A 25771-nucleotide genomic window follows, 5' to 3' on the forward strand; every position below is an offset into this window, starting at 1 on the left:
CATCAGCATTCTGTTGCTTGCATAACAGCCTCTCCAGGCCTGGGAACCCAGAGGAAACACGTGATCACTTAGAGGGTTCCTTCTGGCTGAGGGGTGATTTCTCATTCTTCCTCTTTTTTCCCTCTTTTTTTTCTCTCTGTCTCTCTTCTTTCTCCTCCTTAGCAACAAAGGGGATTTTCCTTCACGGAAAAAAGACTCATTAAACTAACACGCTCATGGACAGTGCTTCCACTGAGGAGAGTAGGATGACAAATCAAAAGAAAAGAGCAGCATATTAGGCATATTACTGCTGAAAATGTGATCTTCTCAGAATCCATTAATGATTGAATATAAATGACAGCAGGGAAAAACAACATCTGGGGAGCTGCCGGGAAGAAACTTAACGCAGCCCACCTTCATGCCCACAAACAAACATGTATAATGTGCACATACTGAGCGAAAAGCTGCCCACGCATTCACGCACACTAGCTCACTCATGCTTGCACACTGGCAGAGGTGAGAGCTATGGAAGATTAAAAATGACAAAATCAAATCAAATCAGTCACATTGTTAGATGAGACTGTCCTCACAAGAAAACAGCATCAGTTTGTTTGAGGAAATGCCCCAAGTTTACATCCAAAAGACAAAGCAATGTGAGCAAGTGAGGAAGTCATGTGATGTTAATGTAAGGTGGAGGAGGTCTGGGTGGAAGGTTGAGTCAACACATCGGGTTTTAACACAGAATGCTGATGTTTAACTGACACTCATTGCTTTCTTGTTATTAAAGCATGACAATCATTCCCAAAGCTTAACCAGAATTATTATTGTAACTAACAATGATGAAATGACCCCAACATTAATAAAGTAACCACTTTAACCCAAGCAGCAGTCTTTACCTAAACCTAACTAAATCATTTTATGCCTGAACCCAACCAAACCTTAATCATAATGTAACTGAATGAATTGTTTTTCATAAATTTACCACTCATCAGGGAATACAACAAACAGGGAATGAAAGAGGTATACTGCATTTCATTGTTGCCAACACCAAATGCTATCCTGTCATTACTTTTCATAATAAGGTGCAGGGGAGCGTTTTCCTTGCCAATATATAAAACAACCAGCTGCTCAATCACAGCTTGGAAACATGAACATGTGTCACAGCAAACAATAAATGAAAAACAATTTGCTCATTGATCAAGCTAAATAATTGTCTTTTTGACATCTGTGTTGCTGACTGATCTCACTGTAAATTCACACATTAAAAAATGATGTATTGCTTTGTTTGTTTTTAGGCATCTTGAGCCTTCAAGACAGAAGATGCACAAAGACACACAGAAAATGTGTTGAAAATCATTTTCACCAGCTTATTAAAGTGGAGGAGTGTGAAATTACTATTATTGTTGTTAAAGCCCATTAACATAGTTTAGAAGGCAAATGTGGCGCCATGCATTTTTCTACCCATCCATCTTGCACATGTCCTTCCTCCCATTTCAGCCTTGGGTTCCACCCTTCCTCTCATACTTCCTTTTTTCTTTCCTTTCTTCACTCTGCATCTGTAATGTAGAATATGCCTTGTAATACCTTGTATGATATTTTCAAGAACTGTATTTAGATGAACATGCTGTGGCAAACGCTTTCTTACAGGCATGTGAGGGGAGATCATCACAAATCAGCACTGAAGAAGATGAAGTTCAAAGAGTTATGAAGCCACCAGAGATTTGGTGTTGCTATGGAGATTAGTGATTCTCTCTGTGTGTGTATGTGTGCGCCAACTGATATTTTGCAGCGGCGTGTGTGTGTGTGTGTGTGTGTGTGGGGGGGGGGGTTATTACAACTAAATTTGTCACTGTGGTCACAGTTTAACCGTGGCTATGTGCTCAGATTGATCTACTAGAAGGTGTTTAAAGAAAATTAAGCTTCAAGGTTCATTTATTAGCCATTCTGCAATACAGGATTGTATATCTATTTTTTTCTCTATATATGTTTATCTATCTATCCATCTATAGATGGATAGATAGATACATAGGTGTATAGAATTATCTATATACAATATGTCAGAGAGAGTATACAATGAGTGGCTCTTGCTGCCTCACACACGAACAGGCACACACACACCTACATAATGCTTTCCAAATTCTAAGCAAATTTTAAGCAGTGCCTCACTCGGACATATTCCACAGGCATCACTGAGGGCTTTTATGCAAAACACAATAACAGTATTTATTTATTTATTGTAGGGTGTGTAATGTGTGCAAACACCATACCATCCATCTTTGATATTAACTCCTGCTTGCATGAATATTGTTCAAGCGTCACATGAGCCAGCCACCCCCTGCACGTGCAGGGCGCACGGCATCGCCAGCGAGAGAGGAGGCGCTGGATAGTGCGCATGATCGCGAGTAAACACAGAGCACTTGGCAACCTGAATTCATCATTTCCACAGCTTTTCACTTTGGACTGGAGGGGATAATTACTGGAGGAATGAAAAGAACATCAAACACTCATTTAATCACTGGACAGACAGCTTAAATAACATGTAATGTGTTTGAATAGCAGCTCATGCCACTGACTGCCACTGACAGGAAGGCTTGTTTGGGTATTTCAGCACTGGACAGCTCTCTCCGCGTGTCTCTTGTTCATAAGCGCGTTTCTGGCATGTGAGCCGGAAAAATGACCATGAGTCACAGCTGGTGGTGGCCACGAGCAGAGAGCATGGCGTACTCTCCACAGCGTCCTCCTCACAGCCGCTAACGCCGAGCCTCGAGAGATGAGCATACCGGAGTTCCTGCTGGAAATGTCAATTGTGGTGATAGCTGTTGTCTCGCTGTTGACAAACTTGTCAGTGCTGCTATGTTTCACCCAGAGCGCCGAGTTAAGATCCCATGTGCCAGGCATCTTCATCCTAAACCTCTCCTTCTCCAACATCCTCCTCACTGTCATCAACATGCCCGCCACGTTTCTCGGAGTGGCCAAAAGCGCGAAGCCCTTCGGGGACTTGTGCTGCCAAGCTGTCAGTTTTGCCGAGACTTTTCTCACCACTAATGCAATGTTGAGCATGGCCGCGCTGAGCATGGACAGGTGGGTAGCGGTGGTGTTTCCCCTCAGTTACTCCAGCAAGATGCGCTACCGGGACGCTTTTCTGATCGTGGCATACTCCTGGCTGCAGTCTCTCACCTTCTCTCTGACCCAGATGCTGATGGACTGGGGAGGTTACAGCCACACGTACGCCTCGTGTACCGTTCACCTGGACGCGGAGGAGAGGTCGCAGCTGGCCGCCTATGCGACTTTCACGGCGCTGTTCCACTGCAGCAGTTTTGCGCTCTGTCTCGTCGTGCTGTGCTTTGCCTACCTGAAGGTTTTGAGAGTGGCCAGATCCCACTGCAAGAGGATAGATGTCATCACAGTGCAGACTCTGCTTCTGTTGGTCGACATTCACCCCAGGTAAAGTAAACTGGAGATAAAACTTTGAAGCTCTGAGACGTTTTCTTGAGTTTTTTACCTGCACTTTCGTCTGTTTCATTCTTGGTTTATGTTAGAATACTGGCCAAAACCTGTTTGTACTGTTAATTATTTAGATTGTTAATGTATTAGCTGTTGTCTCGGATATGAATTAATCTCTGTGTCTGTCAGTGTGAGGGAGAGGTGTCTAGCTGAACAGAAGAAGAGGAGGCAGCGAGCCACTAAAAAAATCTGCATCTTCATTGGCTCCTTCATCCTCTGCTTTTCACCTTATGTGATAACAAGGTAACACCCTGCTCTGTAGCCTGCTGTCTCTTCTATCACAGGCTTTTATGCCAGTTGGTTATCTTCCCATATGAGCTGTCTGTATGGATGCTTTTACAATAATGCCCCCAGAGTAAATCAAGCAAAGTAACATTTCCTGTGTGTCTGATGTGTCTATGATACAATAATGGCTTTATATTGATTGCATCCATTTTGTGCATCTGACAGTTTTGCTGTGATATGACATCCGATGCAGGGAGATCAGACTTCTTGAACGTCTATATCATTAAAATTTAAGAGTCCTGAAATTTTACTACAAGTTTATTGTTATCTCACAAAATGAACAAGTGAAACTAATTACCACATTTCAGCATCATATGTCTGTGGAAGCATTTAGTGCAATGAATGGCATTATATTTTGCAGTTGTTCATATCCTCGTATTTGTTAGCTTGTCACAATTACATTTGCAAAGCAATCAGCTAAAATGTAGAAGATTCATTTAAATTAAAATATATCTAATGAAATTTGCTAATAACCATAGCATAATATTCATATAACTGGCTGTGTATCACTTAATTATAAGACAATAACTCTAATAATTGTTAGACAACCCATAATTCTGAGCTTTTTAGCAAAGACAAATGGGCTTCCACATTCATTATATCAGGGCCAACTGAACTGACATCTTGTGCTTGCATTCCTCCTCAGGTTGGTGGAGTTGTTCCCCTCTGCGCACATCCCCCGGTACTGGGGCATCGCTGCCAAATGTCTGTCCTATGCCAAGACCTCCACCGACCCCTTTGTCTACTGTCTGCTGCGCCAGCAGTACAGGAAGGTCCTGGTTAGTATCATCAGCCGGGTTCTGAGACAGGATCGCTACTCGCTGTCAGTTCACAGCACAAGCAGCACGCTGGACACCACAGACGACAACTGTGTTGCCAGAATTACCTGAGCTTGATGTGCAGATATTGAAATGATTTGACATCTGCATCCCTTCTGAAGAAATGTCAGAGGTCAGGGGCAGCTCCACAGAAGGAAGAGAGTCAGTGTTTCTGTCTTTAGCACAGGGGAAGGCCACAGTACTCCTTAAGCCACAGAGTTGTTCACTGGGAGGATTGTAAAGGACAGAAAGAGCATATTAGCCTCTGATGTGTGCCAAAGGCCTTTTCAGACTCTACAGACTGCTGCTTCCACAGGGCTCGTCAGTTGGCCTGCTGAGGCATTGCCAAGGATACACCACATGAAACACACAACACTATGTTTATTCCCATCATCAGTGTAAATGTATGATTGAAGTAACCTTGAATTTGTTAGGAAGTGGTCTTCAAGTTTCAGTGAAAAACATATTCATTCTGCTTTGAAGCTAGCATTAAAGTTTGTGCTGATGAGTGTCATAATGAACACAAAGAGTGTAAAAATAAGAGTGAGAATGTGTGAAGATGTTGCATCACAGCAAAAACACAGATTAAAGAATAAACTGTCACAAACACTATGAGCATGTGTGTCAGTCTTTACATTCTGGTAACATGTTATACTGTAAGTCAACATGGTCACATTGTAGCAGTAATTCCCCACCTGTGATCAGTTTGATCAGAGCAATTTTTTACTTTTAAGATTTATCTCATTTGAATGATGCCTGAAGAAGTCACAAGACAATTTAGGTTCTTTATTCTGATCCTTTAATCCCTGGTGACCCCTCATATTCATCCTGGGACCTCCGGAGGGTCCTGACCCTTATGTTGGGAACCACTGCTGTTAACACATGATAAATTCCAATCCTATTCTAATTATAGATTATAATCACACTAATAAAACGGCGAGGACATCAAGGTTGACGAGGTTTCATTTTATAATGGTACAGAAGTACATTCTGGTGAACAGGCTCAGCGGCCCTAACAAAACAGGCATGAACTTCCCTCACTCCCACCCCCACAAGCCACGTTTCTTCCTCATGTTCCCATACACACACACACACACACTCACACACACACACACACAGTCCTGTGCAGTGAAATATGATCGGCGCTCTCTCGTAACGCACAGCAGAGGACCATAATCCTGGCGCGCCGTACTTTTTTTGGGTCAGGGATGCTCCGTGCAGACAAAGGAAGGAGGTTTCCGTGCTGTGGGTGGTAATTATCATCCAGCCTAGAGAACGGAAAAGTTGCAACTTCAAACACACACTGCCACATCACACACCGGTCGTTGTCAAGCAGCTTGCTGCATTCCAACATGCATTTAGGACTTTGTTTGCTGTTTCTTTCCTTGACGAAAAGTTGTTGGTGCGCCCCGCAGCAGACTTGTCAGCCCGACGACGAGGTTTTAGGTAAGGTCTCCTCAACTTTAAACAAATGTTTAGAAATACGCGTACTGTCCGAAAACAAAACCACGATGCGTGCTGGCTTGCGCGGGATGTATAGGAAACCGGAGCAATATGGACGATTTTACAAAATGGATTGTTCGGACGCTTGTGATCAATAAAAAACCAGCTGATAGAGCTGAGGAGCAGATCGCCCAACACGCATCATAACTTAAATTTTAATGGAGAAGAAACTCAAATTTGAAGGGTGCTCTTTAAAATAATCAATTATACATTTTTTCTTATTTCTTAATGTATGTTCTCAAGTCTCCCTGACAGCTTAATTAAAGTTGAATTCTGTAATAGGCCTACAAATTGTCCTTCTCATGGAAATTTCAGCATGACCTCAGAGTGCAGACACGTTGTCACCTGCTGTTTTTGCTGAACCACATCAGCCCTGTCATAAACAGTAATAACGCAGAGTCTCTATTATGGTTTGTCTCTTCCTTTGAAGATGTCGCCTCCTAGCGTTTAATTTATGACGCACTAATATTTTCCTGCTTGCTTGTGTTTGTTGCCCGGCTTGTGTTCAACATCTGCCTATGTTGTTCTTCTATGTAGTGCTATTATAACTAACTTAAACAACATATCAGCTAAAAAACAAATACATACAATATATATTCTTCAGAATTCCAATTATAACAACCTGTCATGCCTGTCCTTGTAATTTCTGATGTTTACTGCATGTATGTTTCTCTCTCTCTCTCTCTCTCTCTCATCCTATCTGTCCTGTCTACCTCTTCTTCCCTCCCCTTCACCTGACCGACTATCAGCAGGATAGTTCTCCCTTGTAAGTCGGGTCCTGCTCAAGGTTTCTTCCTGTTAAAAGGGAGTTTTTCCTTGCCACTGTCTGCTTGCTCGGGGGTTCAGGCTCAGGGTCTCTGAAAAGCATCTAGAGACAATTATGATTGTATAAGGTGCTATATAAATAAATTGAAATTGAAATTGTTCTCCCACAGGAAGATGCAGCAACAATGTGTTTGAAGAAAAACATAAGTGTCTGATTCATTTTTCATTGTGCAATCCAGTGCCTTACATTACATCATATCATTGATGTATTTTCAAAGATCAAATCTTACTTCCCAGGTACAGAAAGTGATTGGAGTATGGAGTGTAAAATTAAATAGAAAGTGGATTATGTGCCATTATATGACTTTTCAAGCCATGACCTGACCTGCAAGACTTTAAAAAACAAACAAATACCAAGTCTCACTGCAAGATACAACAGGACTCTTTTCCAGATAACCAGTCTCAGACAGGATTCAAATTTGCAGGAGAGAATTTATAGAGCTTCAAAAATCCTACAGTCCATTTCTCACACCAGGTGCTACACCAGCCAGGTTCCGTGTTCTTTTTAGTAGGTAAATGTTTTGTGACTTCTCAGGCTACAGATTTCTCAGTGTAAGCAATAAAAAACAAAAACTGTTCTAGCTCCAGCAGAAAACTCACAACCGTCAAAGAAAAGCTTTATTTTGCTTACCAAACTATGCATCACGTAGCACATCACATTTCAGTGCTTAAGTTACCAGCTTTCTTTGTCTGTTCTCTCTTCCAAGCTACCTGCACAGAGCTGAACCTGGGCTACTGTAATGATATGGAATACTCAAGGTGGGTCGTAGAGGTTGGTACTAGTCAATGCTGTTATTGTTTTGTTTTCAGTGTCCTTTCTAAGTTCTTCACAGGAGATTGCAGTTGATAAGTTAAACAACTTCTGTTCAAATGCTTATGCTCTAGAACCATATTCCCCAACATCCTTGGCCACCGGAGTCGTTTGGAGGCAGAGTCAGGACCAGAGTACCTCCTCCTGAGTGTCATACATGGCCTGCTCAATGGGGAGTGCTCCCCAGAGATACGTCTTGTGGGCTGCTCTGTACTCGCCTCACCCTGCCAGAATGACAAGATGATCAAACCCTGCCGCAGCACGTGCGATGAACTGAGGAAGAATTGCGCCCATGCCTTTGAGGCCATTGAAATGGCCTGGCCCTACTTCCTAGATTGTGACCGCTTTTTTGCCAGCGAACAAGAGGGCTGCTTTGACCCGCTGGTGGGGCTGAGAGGTATAGGTCATACTTTTGTGTTGTACTGTTCAGACAGATGCAAATCTAGTGCTCTGTGAAAGCAACCTAAAAATCCTTCTCTAACTCCTTAAATTTTGGTATTACCTCCTATAGCCAGACAGGAGGTAGCAATGTCCAGCCTCGCTCCCGAAGAACCCAGCACCATCATCCAGTTCACCTATACCTCCAACGCCCAGATGTACAATTTACTGAAGAGAACAGCAGCCAAGTGCTCCCATATCTCTCATGTCTACAGCATCGGACGCAGCACAGAGGGCAAGGATCTACTGGTTATCGAGTTCACTGACAACCCAGGACAGCACGAGCTATGTGAGTAACGAGAAGCAGTGTAAATTCAGCGGAATAATATTTTGTTGATATGTGTATGGGATTTTTTGCCACTTGGGTGCAATGGAAACAAGCTGTAAACACAACACTAACATAATATCATTTCAAAATCATTTCAATATGGTGAACTACAGTAGATAGCAGCTGTTTATTTACACCTCCAGCAGATAATGAACAACATAAGCATTCATTTGGAGTTATGCCTGTATATGGACACCTGGAAAGTCTAATACTTATGCTCTTTTGAGCTCTTTCTGATATCTTAAGCTACCTTTGATGTTTGGCTGTTGTTGTACGGTGGCTTTATCCAGAGAGTGAGCTAAAACAGTCAAGTTGCGGGCAAAGTGAAGCCAAAACAATGGGCCAAAAGACACCAAAAATCTCAGTAGAGCTGAGAGAGGCCACAGACAGGTCATAATTCTCTGTGGATTCGTCACTGGTGGTGACACTGTTGACATTACTCATAATGCAATAAGAACAGCTTTAACTTTTTCTGCTTTGACTGGAGATGTGTACTTTTTCCTGCCTCTGGATTATCTCTTATTTCAATAACTATATTGTGCTTGTGTTCATTGCCAGTACTTAAACATTTGTGTCCTGGATTCGGTTTCCTGGTCGTTTTATTTTCTTTCATTCGCTGATTTTAATTTAGGTTGGTTTTGCACATGTAGACAAACAAGTTTTTTGTGTTTGACAGTGGTCTTGTGGGAAAATGTGAAGCCTTTTTTTTGTAAGTTCTAGATGTTCATATTTTGACATTTTGACTGCATTTCTTTTGTGTGTCTTGTTCACTAATAGCTTCAGAAAAATATCTATTTAGTCAAACACCTTGGTCATGCACAATGAGAGGAGTGTGCACATGGGTAGGCAGGTACCTAAGTAGACAGGTGGGTAGACTTTCCAATCATTTCATTTGGACTGGATGAAATAATTGGAGCAGCTTACCTAAATACAGGTCTGCTGTAATACTTCCTTCCTCACTTTGAATACCTAGAGGAAGAAGTGACAGGGCACCAAATAAAACCCACCATTATCTTGAATAAAATTACAGATTTCTCTGTGTTTGAACATTCTTGGAATCATTTGGGATAATTTAAGTACCCTACTCAGTATATATCACAAAGTCTTTTTAGACACTTTAATGGGGAAATGCTACATATTATATCTTTATTTCCTACAAATATAACAAAAATACTTCTAACATACATACGCAACCCTTGCATTAAAGCTGCACTTTCAGTATTTTTTATTAACAAAGAATCGAATAACTTTGCGTTGCACTCGTAGAGATGACCCTTCAGGTTATTCACAGTGACCTGACTATGAAGGTACAGCGGAGTATTTTAGTGTCATTCAGCTCATTGTTCTGAACTTACAGGCCTGTTTAGGTTCTGTCTTACTGCTCTGATTGCCCTGGTTTACAGCTGCAGCAAGAAGCTATTTTAAATTGAAAAGCTCTGATAAACCAAGTTGCAGGTGAATTAGCTGGTGAACATAGTGAAGCATTTAGATGCTTGGGGGTGGATGGAGACCAAAATGGAGTGTGAATATTGAACATATATATATATATATATATAGTCAGGTAGACACAAGCACTACTCCAAAAAATGCTAATGTTGGTATGTGTCTGCTGGAAGTGCAAAGAGCATGTTTGCTACAGTTTTGTTTTTGTTTTTTTCTTAGCATGTTACAGTTTTTTAAAGGGAGAATATTGTAGTTACTGCTTGTTCCACTGTCCCAAAAATTATCCAAAAAATCCATTAATGCAGGATTAACCATGTTTCTGTCTAAACCATAGTGGAGCCAGAGATCAAGCTGATCGGCAACATGCATGGTAATGAGGTACTGGGCCGTCAGTTGCTCATCTATCTCACCCAGTACCTGTGCTCAGAGTACGTTCTGGGGAACCAGCGAATTCAGACCCTCATCAACACCACCCGCATTCATATTCTGGCCTCCATGAATCCAGATGGCTATGAGCTTGCCGCCTCAGAGGTAGAGGATAGCAATGATCCGGAGCTCAGCAACCAGGAAGTAAATATTGTTAACAGAGAAAAAGACAAACCGCCATTATCCGTTCTCAGTCTCACTGTACAGAGTTTCAGTCAAAGGTCTGGAGGTGGAGGCATGAGGTGCTGTGTTGAAGGAGTTTGGGCATTACTAGGCCCAGGGTTTTACGATGTTGATTGATTGTTATAAATGGGACACTATAAAGCATTATGACAATACTGAAGCTGTGCATTTTGTGAATATAGATTCTGTCACTTTTAAAATGTCTAGAAAAAGAGCATATTTTACTTTTGCTGAAGAACAAAGTGTGCCTACTCTTAACCGTGGTATTGTATACACAAAATAATTTACTCAACCAGACAAGCTGTGGCAGCCCAATTCAGTAATTGTGGGAATCTGCTGGTACATCTGACTTGTGTTTTGTCTCAGTCCAGATTCAGCTGCTAAATTGGATGGACGAAGTTAAACGTGCTCAAGCCTTCACCTTCTACCTTATTTTCTACTAACCAGAAACTTTAACACTAATCATCACTAGCTTGTTTAGCAATTGCACATGTCTGAGGAAAGTTGTGTGTTTATTGACTAATGTCCCAGGCTGTATCAAGACTAACAAGCACTGCATGCATATCCTGCATGCTGTTCATTGATCGTGTGTGTGTCGTGCAGTTCACACTGTGATGCCCACTATAAGGATCATCATTGCTCATGTATTTGTCATACCATGTAAAAAATGCTGCAAGAAACACATTTTATATGCACAGGCTTTAGTCTGACAGAGTGCCTGATGGCACTGGTCTTACTGATTCACTACATGGTTGAAGCATATATATTGTACCTTTTACTAATTTAGTCCCAAAAAATATTATGAAAATTAAACTGCTTTGAACTTTATATGTATATTATGCATATTGCATGTATTGAAGAAGTTCAGTCACACTTAATGCATCAAAGAGCAAATTGAACCCTCATATCGTTCACAAATTTGTACTGTATATGGCAACATATACAGTATATGTTTATAATATGCAATGATATGAAACAGTTTGCATAGTCCAAAAATGCATTTTGATTGTTTGGATGGACAGATGACAGATTAAATGCATTTCCTGTTCCCCTCTAATATTAATGAACAATGGTTTCTTCTTGTAGTTCCATCTGCTACTTGTTCTCATGACGGATATATGGTCTTGTCTACATGTTAACAACTGAATAACAGATAGCCTAACATGCTCCTTCTTGTACTTATGACTAATAATTCATATAATTTGCTCTTCACATAATCACTACTCTGTCTAATGTCTTCACGTCATCACCTTTATCATCATCATTGTTATTAGTCTAAATGCTGTCACACTGTCTAACAATTATTAATACTCCTAGCTTGTTGAACCTGAATGTTTCAGGGTCACTTGTTGAATGGCTGGACCAATGGACGGACCAATGCCCAGAATATCGACCTAAATCGCAATTTTCCGGACCTCACTTCCATTTTCTACCGAAGCCGCCGCAGCAGGCACTTCCGCATTGACCACATCCCAATCCCTGATGCCTACTGGTTTGGGAAGGTAAGGGGATAGTTTTTATTAATCAGATTTCTGGAGACTTTAACTTTTTAGATGGAATATTTCAGCCTGAACCCTACAAGATCCAACTCTATTACTGGGCTCTAGGTGGCACCAGAGACCTATGCAGTGATGAAGTGGATCAGGTCACTGCCCTTTGTTCAGTCTGCCAGTCTCCATGGCGGGGAGCTGGTGATCTCCTACCCCTTTGACTTCTCGAGAGACATTCATGAGGAGAGGATGTTCTCACCCACTCCAGATGAGCAGGTAAGGAGTGAGGTTGGAAATCTGAATTGATTGATGACATATTCATATTGTTGCATTCTGTCAAAATGCTTGGTGTAAGATTGTATTTCGTTTGTCATATTCCCTCCCCTCCCCTCCTCAGGCTTTCAAACAGTTGGCTCGGACTTATGCAGATGCACATGCCACCATGTCAAACAATGACACAGAGAGGTGTGGAGCCTCCTTCTACAGAACTAGGGGAATCATCAATGGTGCACTGTGGTACAGTTTTGCTGGAGGTGAGATAAAACACTTTTCAAACTACAGAGAGAACTATTAACACATAACATTTTCTACCACTCATATTGGTTGTGAGGGACTCACTGTGTACATCTCTTCATTGCAGGTATGTCAGACTTCAACTACTTGCACACTAATTGTCTGGAGATTACTGTGGAGCTCGGCTGTGACAAGTTCCCATCAGAAGGCGAGCTTTATCCTGAATGGAAGAGGAATAAGGAAGCTCTGCTCAGTTTTATGGAGTCTGTAAGTATTTGAAAAACTCCCAAATGTGAAAAAGAAATGGACAGTTGCCACATGTTTGTTCAAAGTACATATTTTTATAGTGTATTATTTATCTCAACTGATAGAGTAAAGATACATATTTGAAGATGAAAGTGTAAAATGGTAGCCATTTGTCAAGTAAGCTTTGCTGGAAAAAGTGAACACTTGAACAAGTAGCAGGTTTGAGAAACAAGAAATAATTAAAACGGTTTTAATAACATGTGCCTATAGGCAGAGGAACTATACGGAAGATGAATGTAGGTAACATAAGCACTTGACCTAGAACAAAAATACTAGACAGACAAGGAAATTATATGGCTTTCTTTTGTGCTCACTGTCTCCAAACAGGTCCACCGAGGGATAAAGGGAGTAGTTAAGGATGTTGATGGAAATGGGATAAAAGGTGCAACTATCTCCGTCAGGGGAATTCGGAAAGATGTCACCACAGGTAAACGCAAGCCTGCCTACATTGGTCCTGATTATCCCAACAACTATTTGGTTGATCACCATGAAACTTTGTCCCCAGATGATAATTTCTAATGACTGTGGTGGTCCCACTCATTGCACCACAGGTTTAATATTTGTGGTTTTGAGTGAAATGTGTACAACTATTAGTTGGATTGCCGTTTGGCATACAGGTTCATGTCATCCGCAGGTATAATTGTAATCACTTTGGTGAGCTCTTAACTTTTCTTTCAGCACCACCATCAGAACAAAATTTTATTATGTCCAATACATTGTTTTATGATTAAATACTACCATTGTTTCCATCAGCCTGAGGTGTACAGGTGTTTTTAGGAGCATCTTTCATTTGGTTTCCCGCTCTCCAATGTGTTGACTGTATTAAACTGTTCTCTTCCTGCTCTTCCCTTTCTTCCCTCACCCCTCCAGCTGAAGATGGAGACTACTGGCGCCTGCTAAACCCTGGAACTCACATCCTGACAGCCACAGCCAAAGGTTTCTCCAGGGTCAGTAAGAGGGTTTACCTGCCTCACAACATGAACAAGGCTGGACGTGTCGACTTTGTCCTGGAGAAGGTTTGGAGCTTTGTCTTCATTATCCTGTTCAACTAATGCCATTCAACAGTCCCTTTCAAATCTCACCTTCTACTGATGCATGCTTTAGTTTTAGCTCAGTGTATACTTTTATGCATCAGGGACCAGGGGGCAGCCGTGGCCTAGAGGTTTGAGAAGCGGCTTGTGACTGGAGGGCCGTCGGTTTGATTCCACCCCAAACTGGCAGGAAAAATTTGGGTGTGGTGGAGTGATCAATGATCCCCCCCCCCCCCCTCTATTAGGTGGCCGATGTGCCCTTGAGCAGGGCACTTGATGGGTTAAATGCAGAGAAAGGATTTTGGTGTATGTAAAAAATATACTGACAAAATAAAGTTTGAAAGTTTTTTTATGTACTGTACAAAAAAAATTAAATAAGGAGAAGAGATACATTGTTGACTGATACAGACTTAGTTATTAGCTTAGTTTCACCTACATTTCCTTGGTAAATAGACTTTTAGTGTGTGTAAAAAATATTCAATATAATTTGTCTTTTTTTGACAAGAATTTACAAAAGCAAAAATCTTGACGTTATGTCTCCCTAAAGTGAATGACCTGATTCGGCAGAGGTCCAATAAAAGAGGAAAACATCCAAGGAGGTGGACTTTTTATTGGCACAGTATAATGCAATTAATATAAACAAGTTCAAAATACAACAAATACTAAATTCAATCTTAGATTTTTACACTATGCAATACATATACATAATCATTATCACTCAGCACTTGCTGCTCCAGCAGTTTCCGTAAGGAACTTTTTCCATTGCTTAATGGCCTTAATTGAAAAGGCAGATTGTGCAAATACAGAATTTCTTTTAGGGATGGTAATTTATTATCTCTTCTCTTCATCTTCCCTTTTCCCTTGTCTTGCATCCAGGTTCCTGTGGAGCCCGATATCGATGACCATCTCTTCCCCACAGTGGACACATGGGATCGATTCGACCCCTACAATCAGTTCGAGCGCTACAGTGAGCCAGACATAGGTGAAGGAGGGCTAGAACGGCAGGAGAAACCATGGTGGTGGACCTACTTCTCCCAGTCTGGCATCACACCTCCACACTGGCTACTGCGAAATGTCTAGAAGCATTACAGGACAATAAATATTCCATACCACTGGGAGACTGGTGATGGACGTATTGTCAGAGACATCTACATAACAGAAGCTGTGACCCTGAAATCAGCAGCATTCCTAAATAGATTTCAGTGCTTCCTGGAAGGATATGAATACGTTTTTTTCTTTTCTACCAGGCAACCAAGAATTTTGACCAATAATGCTTTGCAGCTGCATTTAACTTGTTTTACGTAAAACTGAACCACTGAGAATTAGGAAACAGTAATGGATGCCTCAGTTGTTCAACTTCTAAATACTTTCACTGTCTAAAACAATGGTGAGCACTCATTTGAATACTCTGATTACAGATTGCAATTCCACACGTGACATCTGCGACAAAAAATGTATTTGTGTTTGTGCATATTTTTTTAAGAAAGAGTTGAGTACAAATTTCTTGCTGATTTCTTTTTCTTTTTTTTTTTATATTGCACAGGTGATTTCTCTTTATGTCTTAGCCACATTGTGTGCATTATACAAGGCTTAAGTACTACAATCAAAAGTTCCAGGACATGTAACAGCATCTCATATGCATACATCACATTGAGCACTGCATTTAAAGTTGGATTAGCAGCAATACTGTGCCAACTGTGAACAGCAGAAATTATTGCTTTGTTTGTATTTCACAAGCATGAAAATATATACTAAATAATACTGTGGCACATCTTTTTCACTTTTAAATTTAGGAATCATTACGTTACATATTTTAGAGTTTGAAATAAGCCTGAGGCCTACTTACCTTGTCTCGAGAGACTGTTGTAGCATTTGACCACCAGGGGGGGGCAGAGATCATGTAATGACAGACTACACAACTTTATTAAAGTCACTGATATGTAAAGTCAAACTGATTAGTAATAGATCGTGACCGGAGTTAGAACTCTTAATTCATTCGTGTGTCTCTTCATGATGACATTGAATCTTTTGTGGCGCATAACAACAGTGAAAAGTAATTTAAACTCGCAGTTTGTGCAGAATTTAAGTTTTGAATGAGAAGTTGAAGTGGTTCTCAGAGGTCATCATGTAGTACAGTTTTCTTTCAGGGTGAAGCTGCATCTGCTAATCTCATTTTACTGTAACATATTTTAAGTTATGTTGCGGAAGAACACGTTTTATTTTTTATTACATACAGGGCTACTGCTTAGGTGCGTGCTGTATCCTTGCGCCTTCAGGGTATACAGGTACGTTTTGTTTTGCTGTTATTGTCGGCAGTTTCTTTGATTTGGTTTTCTAATAGGCTCTGCAGTCAAAAGTTTGACATAAAATGAGCGTTACGATAAGACGTTTCACTCGGGACAAGATGACAATACGCAAAGTTACTGAATTTGTTTTTTGTGTGAGATAAGTCCAACGCATCACGCTAAGTTTGTGTTTGACAAGAACGCTACAACTGAAACACACCTTTCCTTCAGTATTCAACCTCAAGGTAGGCTAATTTAATAGACATATTTTATCATTTTATGCAGTGGTGTCTTTGCTCTCGAACCATTTAATGTAATCAGCTGTCACTCACTGAATGAAACAGGCCATGAATATTCTGCCTGGCTAGCATGAAAACAAGCAGGACTCCTGCAGACCACATAGGTAGGAGAGGAGATCGTTTCGAGACATGTTAGTACCCAACCCCCACACGATAAACGGGTCTACCTGTCTGACGTTTTTTAAATGTTACGGAGGGTGAGCTTCTTACAAACGTGTGTAATTCATGTGTGAATACGTTCATTAATTTGCAGTCTGTGCATACGTACTAGGCAACATATTTGTCACCGCATGCATTTTGTCTTGTCATAGTGGTAAAAGCACAGGTGTAACTAATAACACGAACGAGGACTTACTTCCATTTAGGCAGAATACCTGGGCTACGTCACTTAAACGGCTAAATGGAACACAGCCATTATTTATAGTCATACTTATGTCTCTCTGTTGAAGCTGCAGCCCAACATATTCTCATAGAAATAATGCAACAAAAGAATCCTGTTTTAGTGTTACAAAAAAAAATCGATAGTGTTGTCCAGGGTCCAGCTTTTTTGTTTGTAACAAATGAAACGATGTAATTTTTAAAAGCTGTAAGCACCGTGGATGAAATTCTGTTCACTTCAGCAGTATTGATGTGGTGTCATAACTTCAGAGGCTGCTGTCCCAATACTTGGTCAAATACAACCATAGTTGTTTGTATGGTTGCTTTCTGTTAGAGGTGTTATGAGTTAACTGAGCCTTTAATCTCTTTTAATAGCAATAGTTTGAGAGATTAAAGAAGCATCTTCTGGTCACATTGTTTTGAATCCTGTTATAAACCTATCTGCACCAACCAATCAGCATTGACTTCTCAAGGCTGAATGCATGCACACAAGGCATTAGGGAATTTTAAAAGAAGATTTTATACAGACTAAAATAGTAAAGACATGATCATGCGCACCGTGACTACAAATAGCATAATGAGGCGTAAACTGAATCCCTGGTTCCACCATAGTCTGTAGCAGTGGTTTATTTAGATCTGTCTGGCATAATCCATCTGTCCCACCTGCATCTTCCAGCTTACCCAGTCCTCACAGCTGGAATGGAGGATGCACAGCAGTCTGTCAATAATATCTGCTGAGGACTGGATTGCATGCAGCCCATCTGCTGTCTGTTTCTAAAGCACACTGACCTGTGCTTGAACTAATGTATGTAAATGTATTAAGCCAGAGCACAACTCATATCCGTAATCTATACCACAATCAGCTGCAGTATATGGAGTCTGCATAGTATAGTCTGTATTATGTAATTCATGCAATTAACAAGGATGCTAAAGCAGTTATCGACCTTGTAGGCTGATCATGTATGCTCACAGCAGTTTTATGATGATGGTGAGCTTAATGCAAGTCTGCAGGAGTTGGAGGAGCATCCTCATTACGAGACCATGTAACGGTGAACTGAACTGAACCCAACACAAATAACTGTTAGACATTTCATCAGTCTCATGTCGGAGGTGCTAATGTTCCTAATATATCCTACAAAGCTGGACGCAAACCATAAATGTTATAGTTTGAAAGGTTAACCATTTCATACTTAGTCATACGGTAATGTCCTTTTGAAGGCCTACATTACGGTTAGGTTGTAGCAGTAGCATAAGGGCCTCTGTGTGTCAGCTTACTATGAAAGCTAATCTGTGAAAGTCTCTGCTTTTTCAACCTCGAACCATGCTGGAAGTATTCAGAGTTAGAAATGGAAAAACCTTATCTTCTGCTCTGATATATCACTTGATACAAACTGTCAGATTTTCCTTTAACCTCTTAAACCTTTGTTGTAGGGAGTGAAAGTCTGTATACACAAATGCAGAACATGCAGTTACGCAAGCTGTTGCTATCACTTCACCTCAGAAACTTTGAAACAAGGTATCACACACGCACAATACAGTGACTGTCAGCGCACACATGGTATATTCATCAAAATACTAATCGCTGGTGAAAGTTGGTGGGTGCATGCTGTCAGTCAAGGCCATGGTCAGTCAAATCTGATCAAATCACACAGGGAATTCTGATGAAGAAGATTAGATGAGACTTAGATTGGCAAACCCATCATAAAGAACGACGAAGAATGTCCTTTTTTCAAACTTTAACTTTGATTGTTGATTTGCTTATTTAATCATAATAACACAGAGAAAACTTCAAGTCAAATTTGAAGTTTTCAGGTGGTCAGATGCCAGCTATTGGTAAGTCTTCCTGAACTCATTCACATAATGTCCATTCAAAACTTTCTGTAGGGCGGACAGTAGCAACTTCTAATTGTTTCACATAAACCAGTGAATCCAAGGGGGAAAATGCAATCAAGGAATCACGGGCAAACTTTTGATCTAATAAGCTTAAAAGAAAAATAAAGGACTTAAATTTTATCATATAAATCATCATCACCTTTGTTGTCTTTCTTAAATCACATTTTAACATGGTAGAACTGTTCCTCTTGATCTTGTCAAAAACAGAATATCATTTTTTTCCAAATAACCTCTGTTGTGTGGCCGCTTGTTCTTGATTTTAGCTTTCACCCAAACAGAATCTACAGTATGAATGGGGTAGTCACTCTGTTTAGTATTTCTTCTGTGTTCATCTCAAAGAAGCCTTCATATATTTTCTCATAAAACTTCAGCAACATCTCTAGTTTCAAAGCATTCTTAATGCCTCATTAGTGGAACCTGTTGCTGATATTATAGTCAGAACAACATGAACAGTTATGATGCATTTGTAGGCTTTCTTTTTGAAACTAGGCTATTTTTGAATCATGCTATAATTATCTTCTTTCCAAGGCATGTTCCCAGATGTCTCCTCCTTATGTTCCTGGAGTGAGTTTCCATCTGGCAGACTTTTACTTAGGCCTCTGCCTCTGTACCTCTCTTACTCTGGCCTCCCCAGTGAAGTCACTTTCAGTCTGACTGTATCAGTTTCTCTAACATAACCTTTTTTTAACACTATACACATAATGTAAATGTCAACCCACTTTACTCAGTCTTTCCTCCATCTTCTTCATTTCCTTTCTCTCCCTTCACTCTCTCTGCTCTGTGTCGATCTTTCATTGCTGTAGCTATCTAGCTGCAATGCCCCAGGAGTAGAGGCCTGCTCAATGTGGCAGAGATGATTTGTTTGCTTTGCAATTATTTTCCATCAGTGGAGACAAATGGATTCATACTGCATAGAATAACCCACACAGACAGGGCCGGAGCGATGAATGCAATGGAACAGACTAATATGTAAGATGCTGAATGATAATGATAGAGGATCCAGGGTAAGTAATAGGTAGCTTATAGAAAGCTCTGAAGAACACAACAAACAACAACAACAACAAAGTCCATCTCAGTGTCATATGGCTGCATTGCATATTGAAATGTATAGTGTTAACTGCTGCTTTCAGAAGCAAGTCTATTTTGTGAAACTATGTTATTATTAATGTTACACACTACTAGAAATTAGTATGAAGCCTCATTTTGATCCACTTGCCTTTTCCCTGATGAAAGTACTGCATTGAGGTGTTAATACAAACTCAACACTTCCCGTGTCTATTTTAAAAGTCCTATTGTTTCAGTGGGCAGAAACCCTTAATTTCTTAACAAGGCTTTCAATATGAAATATTAGCAGGAACTTACTCAGTTGCCATGTTCTCATACGCACATTAAATGTTTCAATGGACTTAGACATTAAATCTTATTTTATTATTTTGATGTTAAACATCAGAAGAGGAAAAGTTCATTTGAATGGCTGTTGTGAGAAGTAAAAACGTGATGTGTCATAATCGTCCTGATGAACTGTGAGGCGGTAAGTTAAGGGGTGCATGTACTGAGGTTGCAACTTGCAAGTGTGATCCCTCCAAGTGTGTCTGATAAAACCATTTTGGGTCTGTACAGGTATATTCTTTTGGAGAAAATGGTTATTTTAGCATATTTTCATATGTCACAAATGATGATCACAAATGATAGAACACAACTTTCTCAATTTGCAGTTTGATATTTAACCTGACAGAATATGTATAGAGGACAGACTGGAGGTGAGGGGTCTCTCTGTTTGCCCCCAATGTGTGATGGACACAACTGGGCTGCAGACTTTTTCTGTCTCAGTTGAACTTTCAGACTATCACCAGCAAAAGAGATTAACCTTTTCCTCTCAGCTTGCGTCTCCTTGATTTTTCTTTTTCCTAACCTCTGTCTTCCTTTCCTCTTTATGACCCTGTCTCCCCATTTTCAGTGTCTCTGTTGACTATCCCTTGTCCTGTCTCCCCCTCCTCGCCTTATCTCCCCTTTACCCTTCCCTCCCTCCCTCCCTCCCTCCCTTTATACGAAGGGCAGGTTCAGGGGTCACCAATTACTTAGAGAGGGCTGAGAAAGTTGTATGGGCTCTGCCCTCGGGGCTGCCATGTTGCATTATCATCAGGGAGATTGCAGGTACGCAGCAACCACTGGCTGCCAGCACAACAACCACAACCTCAGCCTCAACAATGGGCTGTATAGACCCAGCTAAGTTCAAACCCTCCTCATGCCTGAGCGACTAGCTGGCTCCGAGTCAGACCCCCTCTCTAACTGACCTGCTGGGCAGAACTAATATGTATGTCTAGACTTCCTTGGAACTCTGCTACCTGAGAATACATAGCAGCACAGTATGTGTGATGATTGTTCAATTACTTTTTACTGATAGACTTATGTTGTGTCCACTGTGGCATGATCAGTTTTTGTCTCAAGAAATTATTTTAATGGCAAGTGTATTTAGAGATAAAGCTTGCAATTCTGATATTGTAAACCATTTAGTGCATTCAGAAGACAAGGTCATTTATCTGAAAGCAAAAAAAAATAAATAAAGCAAAATCCAGGAGGCATTTAGCGTAGCTTAGCATATAAACTGAAAGCAGACCATTTCTTGGCCTGAAGCAGCAACATGCTGAGGTCTTGTCATCACTGTAAGGTAAACAGCGGCTAAAGAAAGTCGCTGCTCCTGGCCAGGAAATAGTCTGGCACATCACCCCATGAAACCACAAATTGCTGTTTTTACACTCCAGTTACTTAGCTAAGTGAACTTAGTGAGCATGGTAGGTAGATTTTAGCCATGCTAGCTGTTCCCCTTGTTTTAAGGCTCCATGCCTGGCTAACAGTCTCCCAGCTGTAGCATATTACATATAGCTATCAGAATGTAACTGAACTTCTCATCTCACTCTTGACAGGAAAGAAAAGTGTATTAGAATGAAAGAAAGCATTTTCCCCAAAATGTTTCTGATACATGAAAATCAAACACATAAAATCTCTAGCCTTTAAAACAACCCAAGTGCAAATGCTCTTGACCTGACAAATATGGCAAGTCACTTTTATTAATACAGGCCAATATCACAAAGTACAATTTGCCTTACTCACCACAGTGTCCATCTGTTGTCTGAAACAGCTTATTTTTTGGGGGGTCATGAAGGGGATTGTGCTGATCTGAGAATACCTTGGGTGAAAGGTGGGGTAGACCCAGAACAGATCATCAGTGATCATCACATCATCATCACAGTGCTGACATATAGAGATGTTTTACGTGTAAATTTCTATGGACTGTGGGCACAGGCCACAGGGACAACCAGAAAAGCTCTGGTTCAAATCAAAGTGGTTCATCCCTGCCTCAGAAAATAAAAACATATTTGGATAGCTGGACTCTTGATTCAGACACTTCAAAAAGTGAAAATCTGATTCCCTTCCATCCTTTCCAACCCCCAACAGAACTGATTTTCAGGCTCACATAGAAGCTCAGCCCAGCCCAGTGTTGTTTAGGCTGGGGCCAACAGAAGCTGTGCAGCCAGTTGGAGTTGAAATGGCTTCTGAATAGAGAGTCCCGGAGTCTGATTCAGTGTGTTCAGCCAAACCCTCGGTAATTGCAAAAACAGCACTTGGTCCACTAATAATGGGTGCGTGTCATCTCCAATCCCCGGTCTGCCTGTCTGTCCATGCCACAGAGGCAGCAATTACAGGCCTGCCACTGGACATGCACACAGTAAAGGCAGAGGAACAGTAGACTGTGTGTATATGTGTGGGTGTGGGTGGGGGCGGTAGGTTAAGGGGTGCATGAGTAACTGAATTAGGTGTATGTATGCTTCAGTGTGTGTGTGTGTGTGTGTTTGAGGACAATGGAAAGGGCAAATGCAGTGTTGTGGCTAAGCTCGATTTAAGAATTGAACAGACATTAATGTTTAGCTGGGCAGCTACAACATTACTGTGAACATGAATTATCACAAAGTTTAAAAACAGTTCAGATGTGAATCTGCAACTGGCAGCTTCTCAGTTTAAAATGAACGACAACACCATAATCAGTAGTTGACCAACCATATTTATTTAAATAAGTTGTTTGGTGCTGTCTCTGTGTTCTGTGTTCTGAGGTGACATTAAAACTAAAATAACAAGACCATTTTTAGTAATGAGAGATAAAGGAAAATCTGCAAGTGTTTTTTTTTTTACACTGTCTAACTAAGTGTGATAACTAAGACCTTGTGTGGGTAGCACACAGTTGGACATCTCTCTCTGAGTCACTTCCTTTACTAAACACTCTCATGACTACCCATCCATGACTTGTACAATGGCCATCACGAGGTTTTACTAAAACATCGACTGATCTTTCCTGTTACGCTGCTATTGTTTTATTTGATTTTCTCTGCAGAGGCATGACGAACTGGTGTCATGGTAGACAATAGAACAGAATCAGGATGTGACCCCAAAACTAATTTGCCAGCTTAAGCTCTTTTGACAAGTGGAAGTTTCACCAATCCAGTTTGTTTACCTCTTATTCTCCTTTCCCTTTATTTGTTATGAAAAAGAAAACCCTTTCTTTTTTGTACAAAGAGCTGTAAAGAAGAAGAAAGGAGAGAACAAAAATCTTGTCATTAGTATTCTTTCACAACACCATTCTCATAGTTTCTCTGGCTTGCTTTTGCGAAGTTTGAGATAGGGTGCAAACTTTATTGGTGTTTCTTCAGTCAGATCATTTGAAGCCATTGAATGTATGAGACAGAGCAATCTAGATGCATGATCTTCATCATACTGGTATTGTGTAAACAGTTCTTATACTGGTGAGCTTGTTTTCCTTGTAAATAGCTCATTTGCCTCATAAAGTTGAAGTTCATTGTTCACAATTTATTAAGAGACAGTATCTGTTTCTGATTTGGTTGGAGTGTTGTTGCCATAGCTTTGTACCACAACAACCAGTGTCTGGTTGCTGGAGGGGTTAGAGGTCAGAGCAGGGTAGCCGTAAGCAGCAGCAAAGCGTGTGAAATTGGACACAGCTATGCACCATTTGTGTGTGATTACATCAATTTCCTAGGGCAACTTCTGTCGGCACCTTCTCACTGACAGACAGCATAACATGGGAATCTATGGTGGAAGAAGGGCTGGTGAGCTAGTTTAGGATTTATTGATTTTTAGTGTCATTCTTCGTCATGTTCGTTCCATATATAATATCGCAAGACAAGGCCTCCAGAGATTAGACAGACAAAATTCACAGTTTAATATGAGTTGAGCTGAGTTCAGAATGTTGTCAGGAAAGCAGGCAAAACAAAGATTACTTTGAAAAATCCGAACAGGAACGAACACACTGAACACTGTAAGCATGTTGTTCTTGAATGCCATACTCTGAGTCAGACTAAGCTGCACTCTGCTCTCCTATAATATTGGTCATTGTTCAATAAATTTTTGAGCATTGTGGACAGAAAATGTTCCATTTGCCTACGCTGACTGATACTAGACATACCCCAGCGGTACCATCAAAAAAGATGCAGCCAATATAAAGTTACCTGACTTTGGCCATTATGCAAAGTCAATTGTTGCTATAATTTACTCCTAAACAGAGTATATATGATACAGGAGTAGATTTATGTCTTGCTTTTTGTATTTGCCACATTAGTATGAGCTGAGACAAGCTTAAAAGGATGGTTGAGCAAAAAGTCAATGCTGCCAAAGCTTTCTGATTGGAGCTCTTGCATTAGTGGTCCACACCACAAATGCCAAGCTGAACGTTAAAAACATGAACATTAACACAGAACATTCTTGCCCCAAAATGAATCTAATTTTTCAGCCAACAATGTGTATACATCTAACAGACCTGAGGAAACATTCGATATTCATTGTTTCTTTTATCTGTTTACACCAGAATTACTTCTTATAAGCACAGGTATACCCTTTAAAACTAGGTGACTGGTTACTTTCTCATTACCAGTAGACAAGTTTCCCTTTATGTTTTTTGTTTGTTTGTTTGTTTTTTTATTTGTTTTTCAACATCATAAATGTACCAGAAAACAGGGAACAGGTGAAAGCTGTGTGGAAAGAAGTAATACCCTGGACTAAATGATGTTTGAGTGCTGCTTGGATAGAAAAATATTTATGCACCAACATCCTTAACTTCACCATAATCATAGTATTGTGCCAGAAAAGACGCAAAAATTAGAGTCTCCACCCCAGAGAAATTTGACATGGGAATAAATTCCTATTATTCCCATTCCCATTGAGGACAAAAGCTAGATGTTGGTAGATACTAGCGGGTTTTTGTCCGTTCTGAAAAGGGTATTTTGCTCTGTTTTGGTTCTAACCAACGCAAGAGAAAATTACTGACTCTTTAGCCCACTAGATGTTCCACTAATTGCTAATTGTGTTGGGCAGGGATCACATAGCTGGTTTCTTAAAGCTTTTTTTTGCTGAAAACAGCTGTGTTGTTGCCAGAAATGGCCTTAAGCTGAATCTGTTGGCTGTGGACTCAAAACAATTAGCTAAAAGTGGCTAAAAAGACATGTAGAGCTGCAGAATGGGAGTAATTACCTCTGCAGTGGAGGTTATATTTTCTTTCTGGGTTGTTTGTCTGCTTAGCTGTCAGCAAGATAATGGAAAGAGTACTGGCCTGATTTTTGGCAAAGTTGGTGGAAGGGTGTAGCTTCTGCCAAGGAAGAATCCATCGAATTTTGGAGCTGATGTGAATCATCGGGGAATAGTGTGTCGCAGTGGATGGTAAAGTGCAATAGTAACAATATATGTTATATTGTACCATATTTGGTACAGCTGCTACGATTGTAACATCATCACAATTTTAAGAACGTTTCTTCTCCAACTAAGGTGTGTCCATGAAAATGTGAGTAGACACGTCATGCAACAAATGATACTCTTATATCCAAATGTGAATTGAATGCAATAAACTTCACCAGAGATATTAAGGAAAATGATTAAAACTTAATATTTCACAAGAACAAGCAATAATATTGACATGTTGTTTTCCAATTTTGAGAAATGCCCCTAAACCATGTGGCCAGTGGAACAAATACAA

General features: G+C 40.5%; 2 protein-coding genes across 3 annotated transcripts; both read left to right on the top strand.

Annotated features, from left to right (window-relative positions):
* The first annotated feature begins 2349 nt into the window (after nt 1-2349).
* Nucleotides 2350-4827, top strand: gpr78a (G protein-coupled receptor 78a). The gene is made up of 3 exons (XM_046378873.1): nt 2350-3423; nt 3613-3726; nt 4415-4827. Exons 1-3 carry the CDS (start codon nt 2750-2752, stop codon nt 4656-4658), a joined length of 1032 nt encoding a protein of 343 aa, XP_046234829.1. The 5' UTR covers nt 2350-2749; the 3' UTR covers nt 4659-4827.
* A 908-nt stretch (nt 4828-5735) lies between these two features.
* cpz (carboxypeptidase Z) lies at nt 5736-15644 on the top strand. 2 transcript variants are annotated; one of them, XM_046404001.1, is made up of 13 exons: nt 5736-6032; nt 7025-7057; nt 7622-7673; nt 7800-8122; nt 8237-8452; nt 10269-10504; nt 11884-12045; nt 12151-12309; nt 12431-12566; nt 12674-12813; nt 13180-13279; nt 13723-13868; nt 14760-15644. In XM_046404001.1, exons 1-13 carry the CDS (start codon nt 5939-5941, stop codon nt 14961-14963), a joined length of 2001 nt encoding a protein of 666 aa, XP_046259957.1. In that variant the 5' UTR covers nt 5736-5938; the 3' UTR covers nt 14964-15644. The 2 variants fall into 2 exon arrangements, with proteins under 2 accessions (XP_046259957.1, XP_046259966.1); XM_046404010.1 differs by having other exon boundaries at nt 5743-6032; nt 10269-10465.
* Nucleotides 15645-25771: the final 10127 nt, after the last annotated feature.

This window comes from Scatophagus argus, chromosome 2, assembly GCF_020382885.2.
Source record: "Scatophagus argus isolate fScaArg1 chromosome 2, fScaArg1.pri, whole genome shotgun sequence".
Taxonomy (NCBI): Eukaryota; Metazoa; Chordata; class Actinopteri; family Scatophagidae; genus Scatophagus; species Scatophagus argus.

Excerpts from the sequence above, each read along its gene's own strand:
- gpr78a (XM_046378873.1), top strand. The coding sequence starts at position 2,750 with ATGAGCATACCGGAGTTCCTGCTGGAAATGTCAATTGTGGTGATAGCT. Across the intron at positions 3,424-3,612 it reads TTGGTCGACATTCACCCCAG|TGTGAGGGAGAGGTGTCTAG; the intron begins GTAAAGTAAACT and ends TGTGTCTGTCAG. Across the intron at positions 3,727-4,414 it reads TCACCTTATGTGATAACAAG|GTTGGTGGAGTTGTTCCCCT; the intron begins GTAACACCCTGC and ends ATTCCTCCTCAG.
- cpz (XM_046404001.1), top strand. The coding sequence starts at position 5,939 with ATGCATTTAGGACTTTGTTTGCTGTTTCTTTCCTTGACGAAAAGTTGT. Across the intron at positions 8,453-10,268 it reads CCCAGGACAGCACGAGCTAT|TGGAGCCAGAGATCAAGCTG; the intron begins GTGAGTAACGAG and ends TCTAAACCATAG. Across the intron at positions 12,310-12,430 it reads CACCCACTCCAGATGAGCAG|GCTTTCAAACAGTTGGCTCG; the intron begins GTAAGGAGTGAG and ends TCCCCTCCTCAG.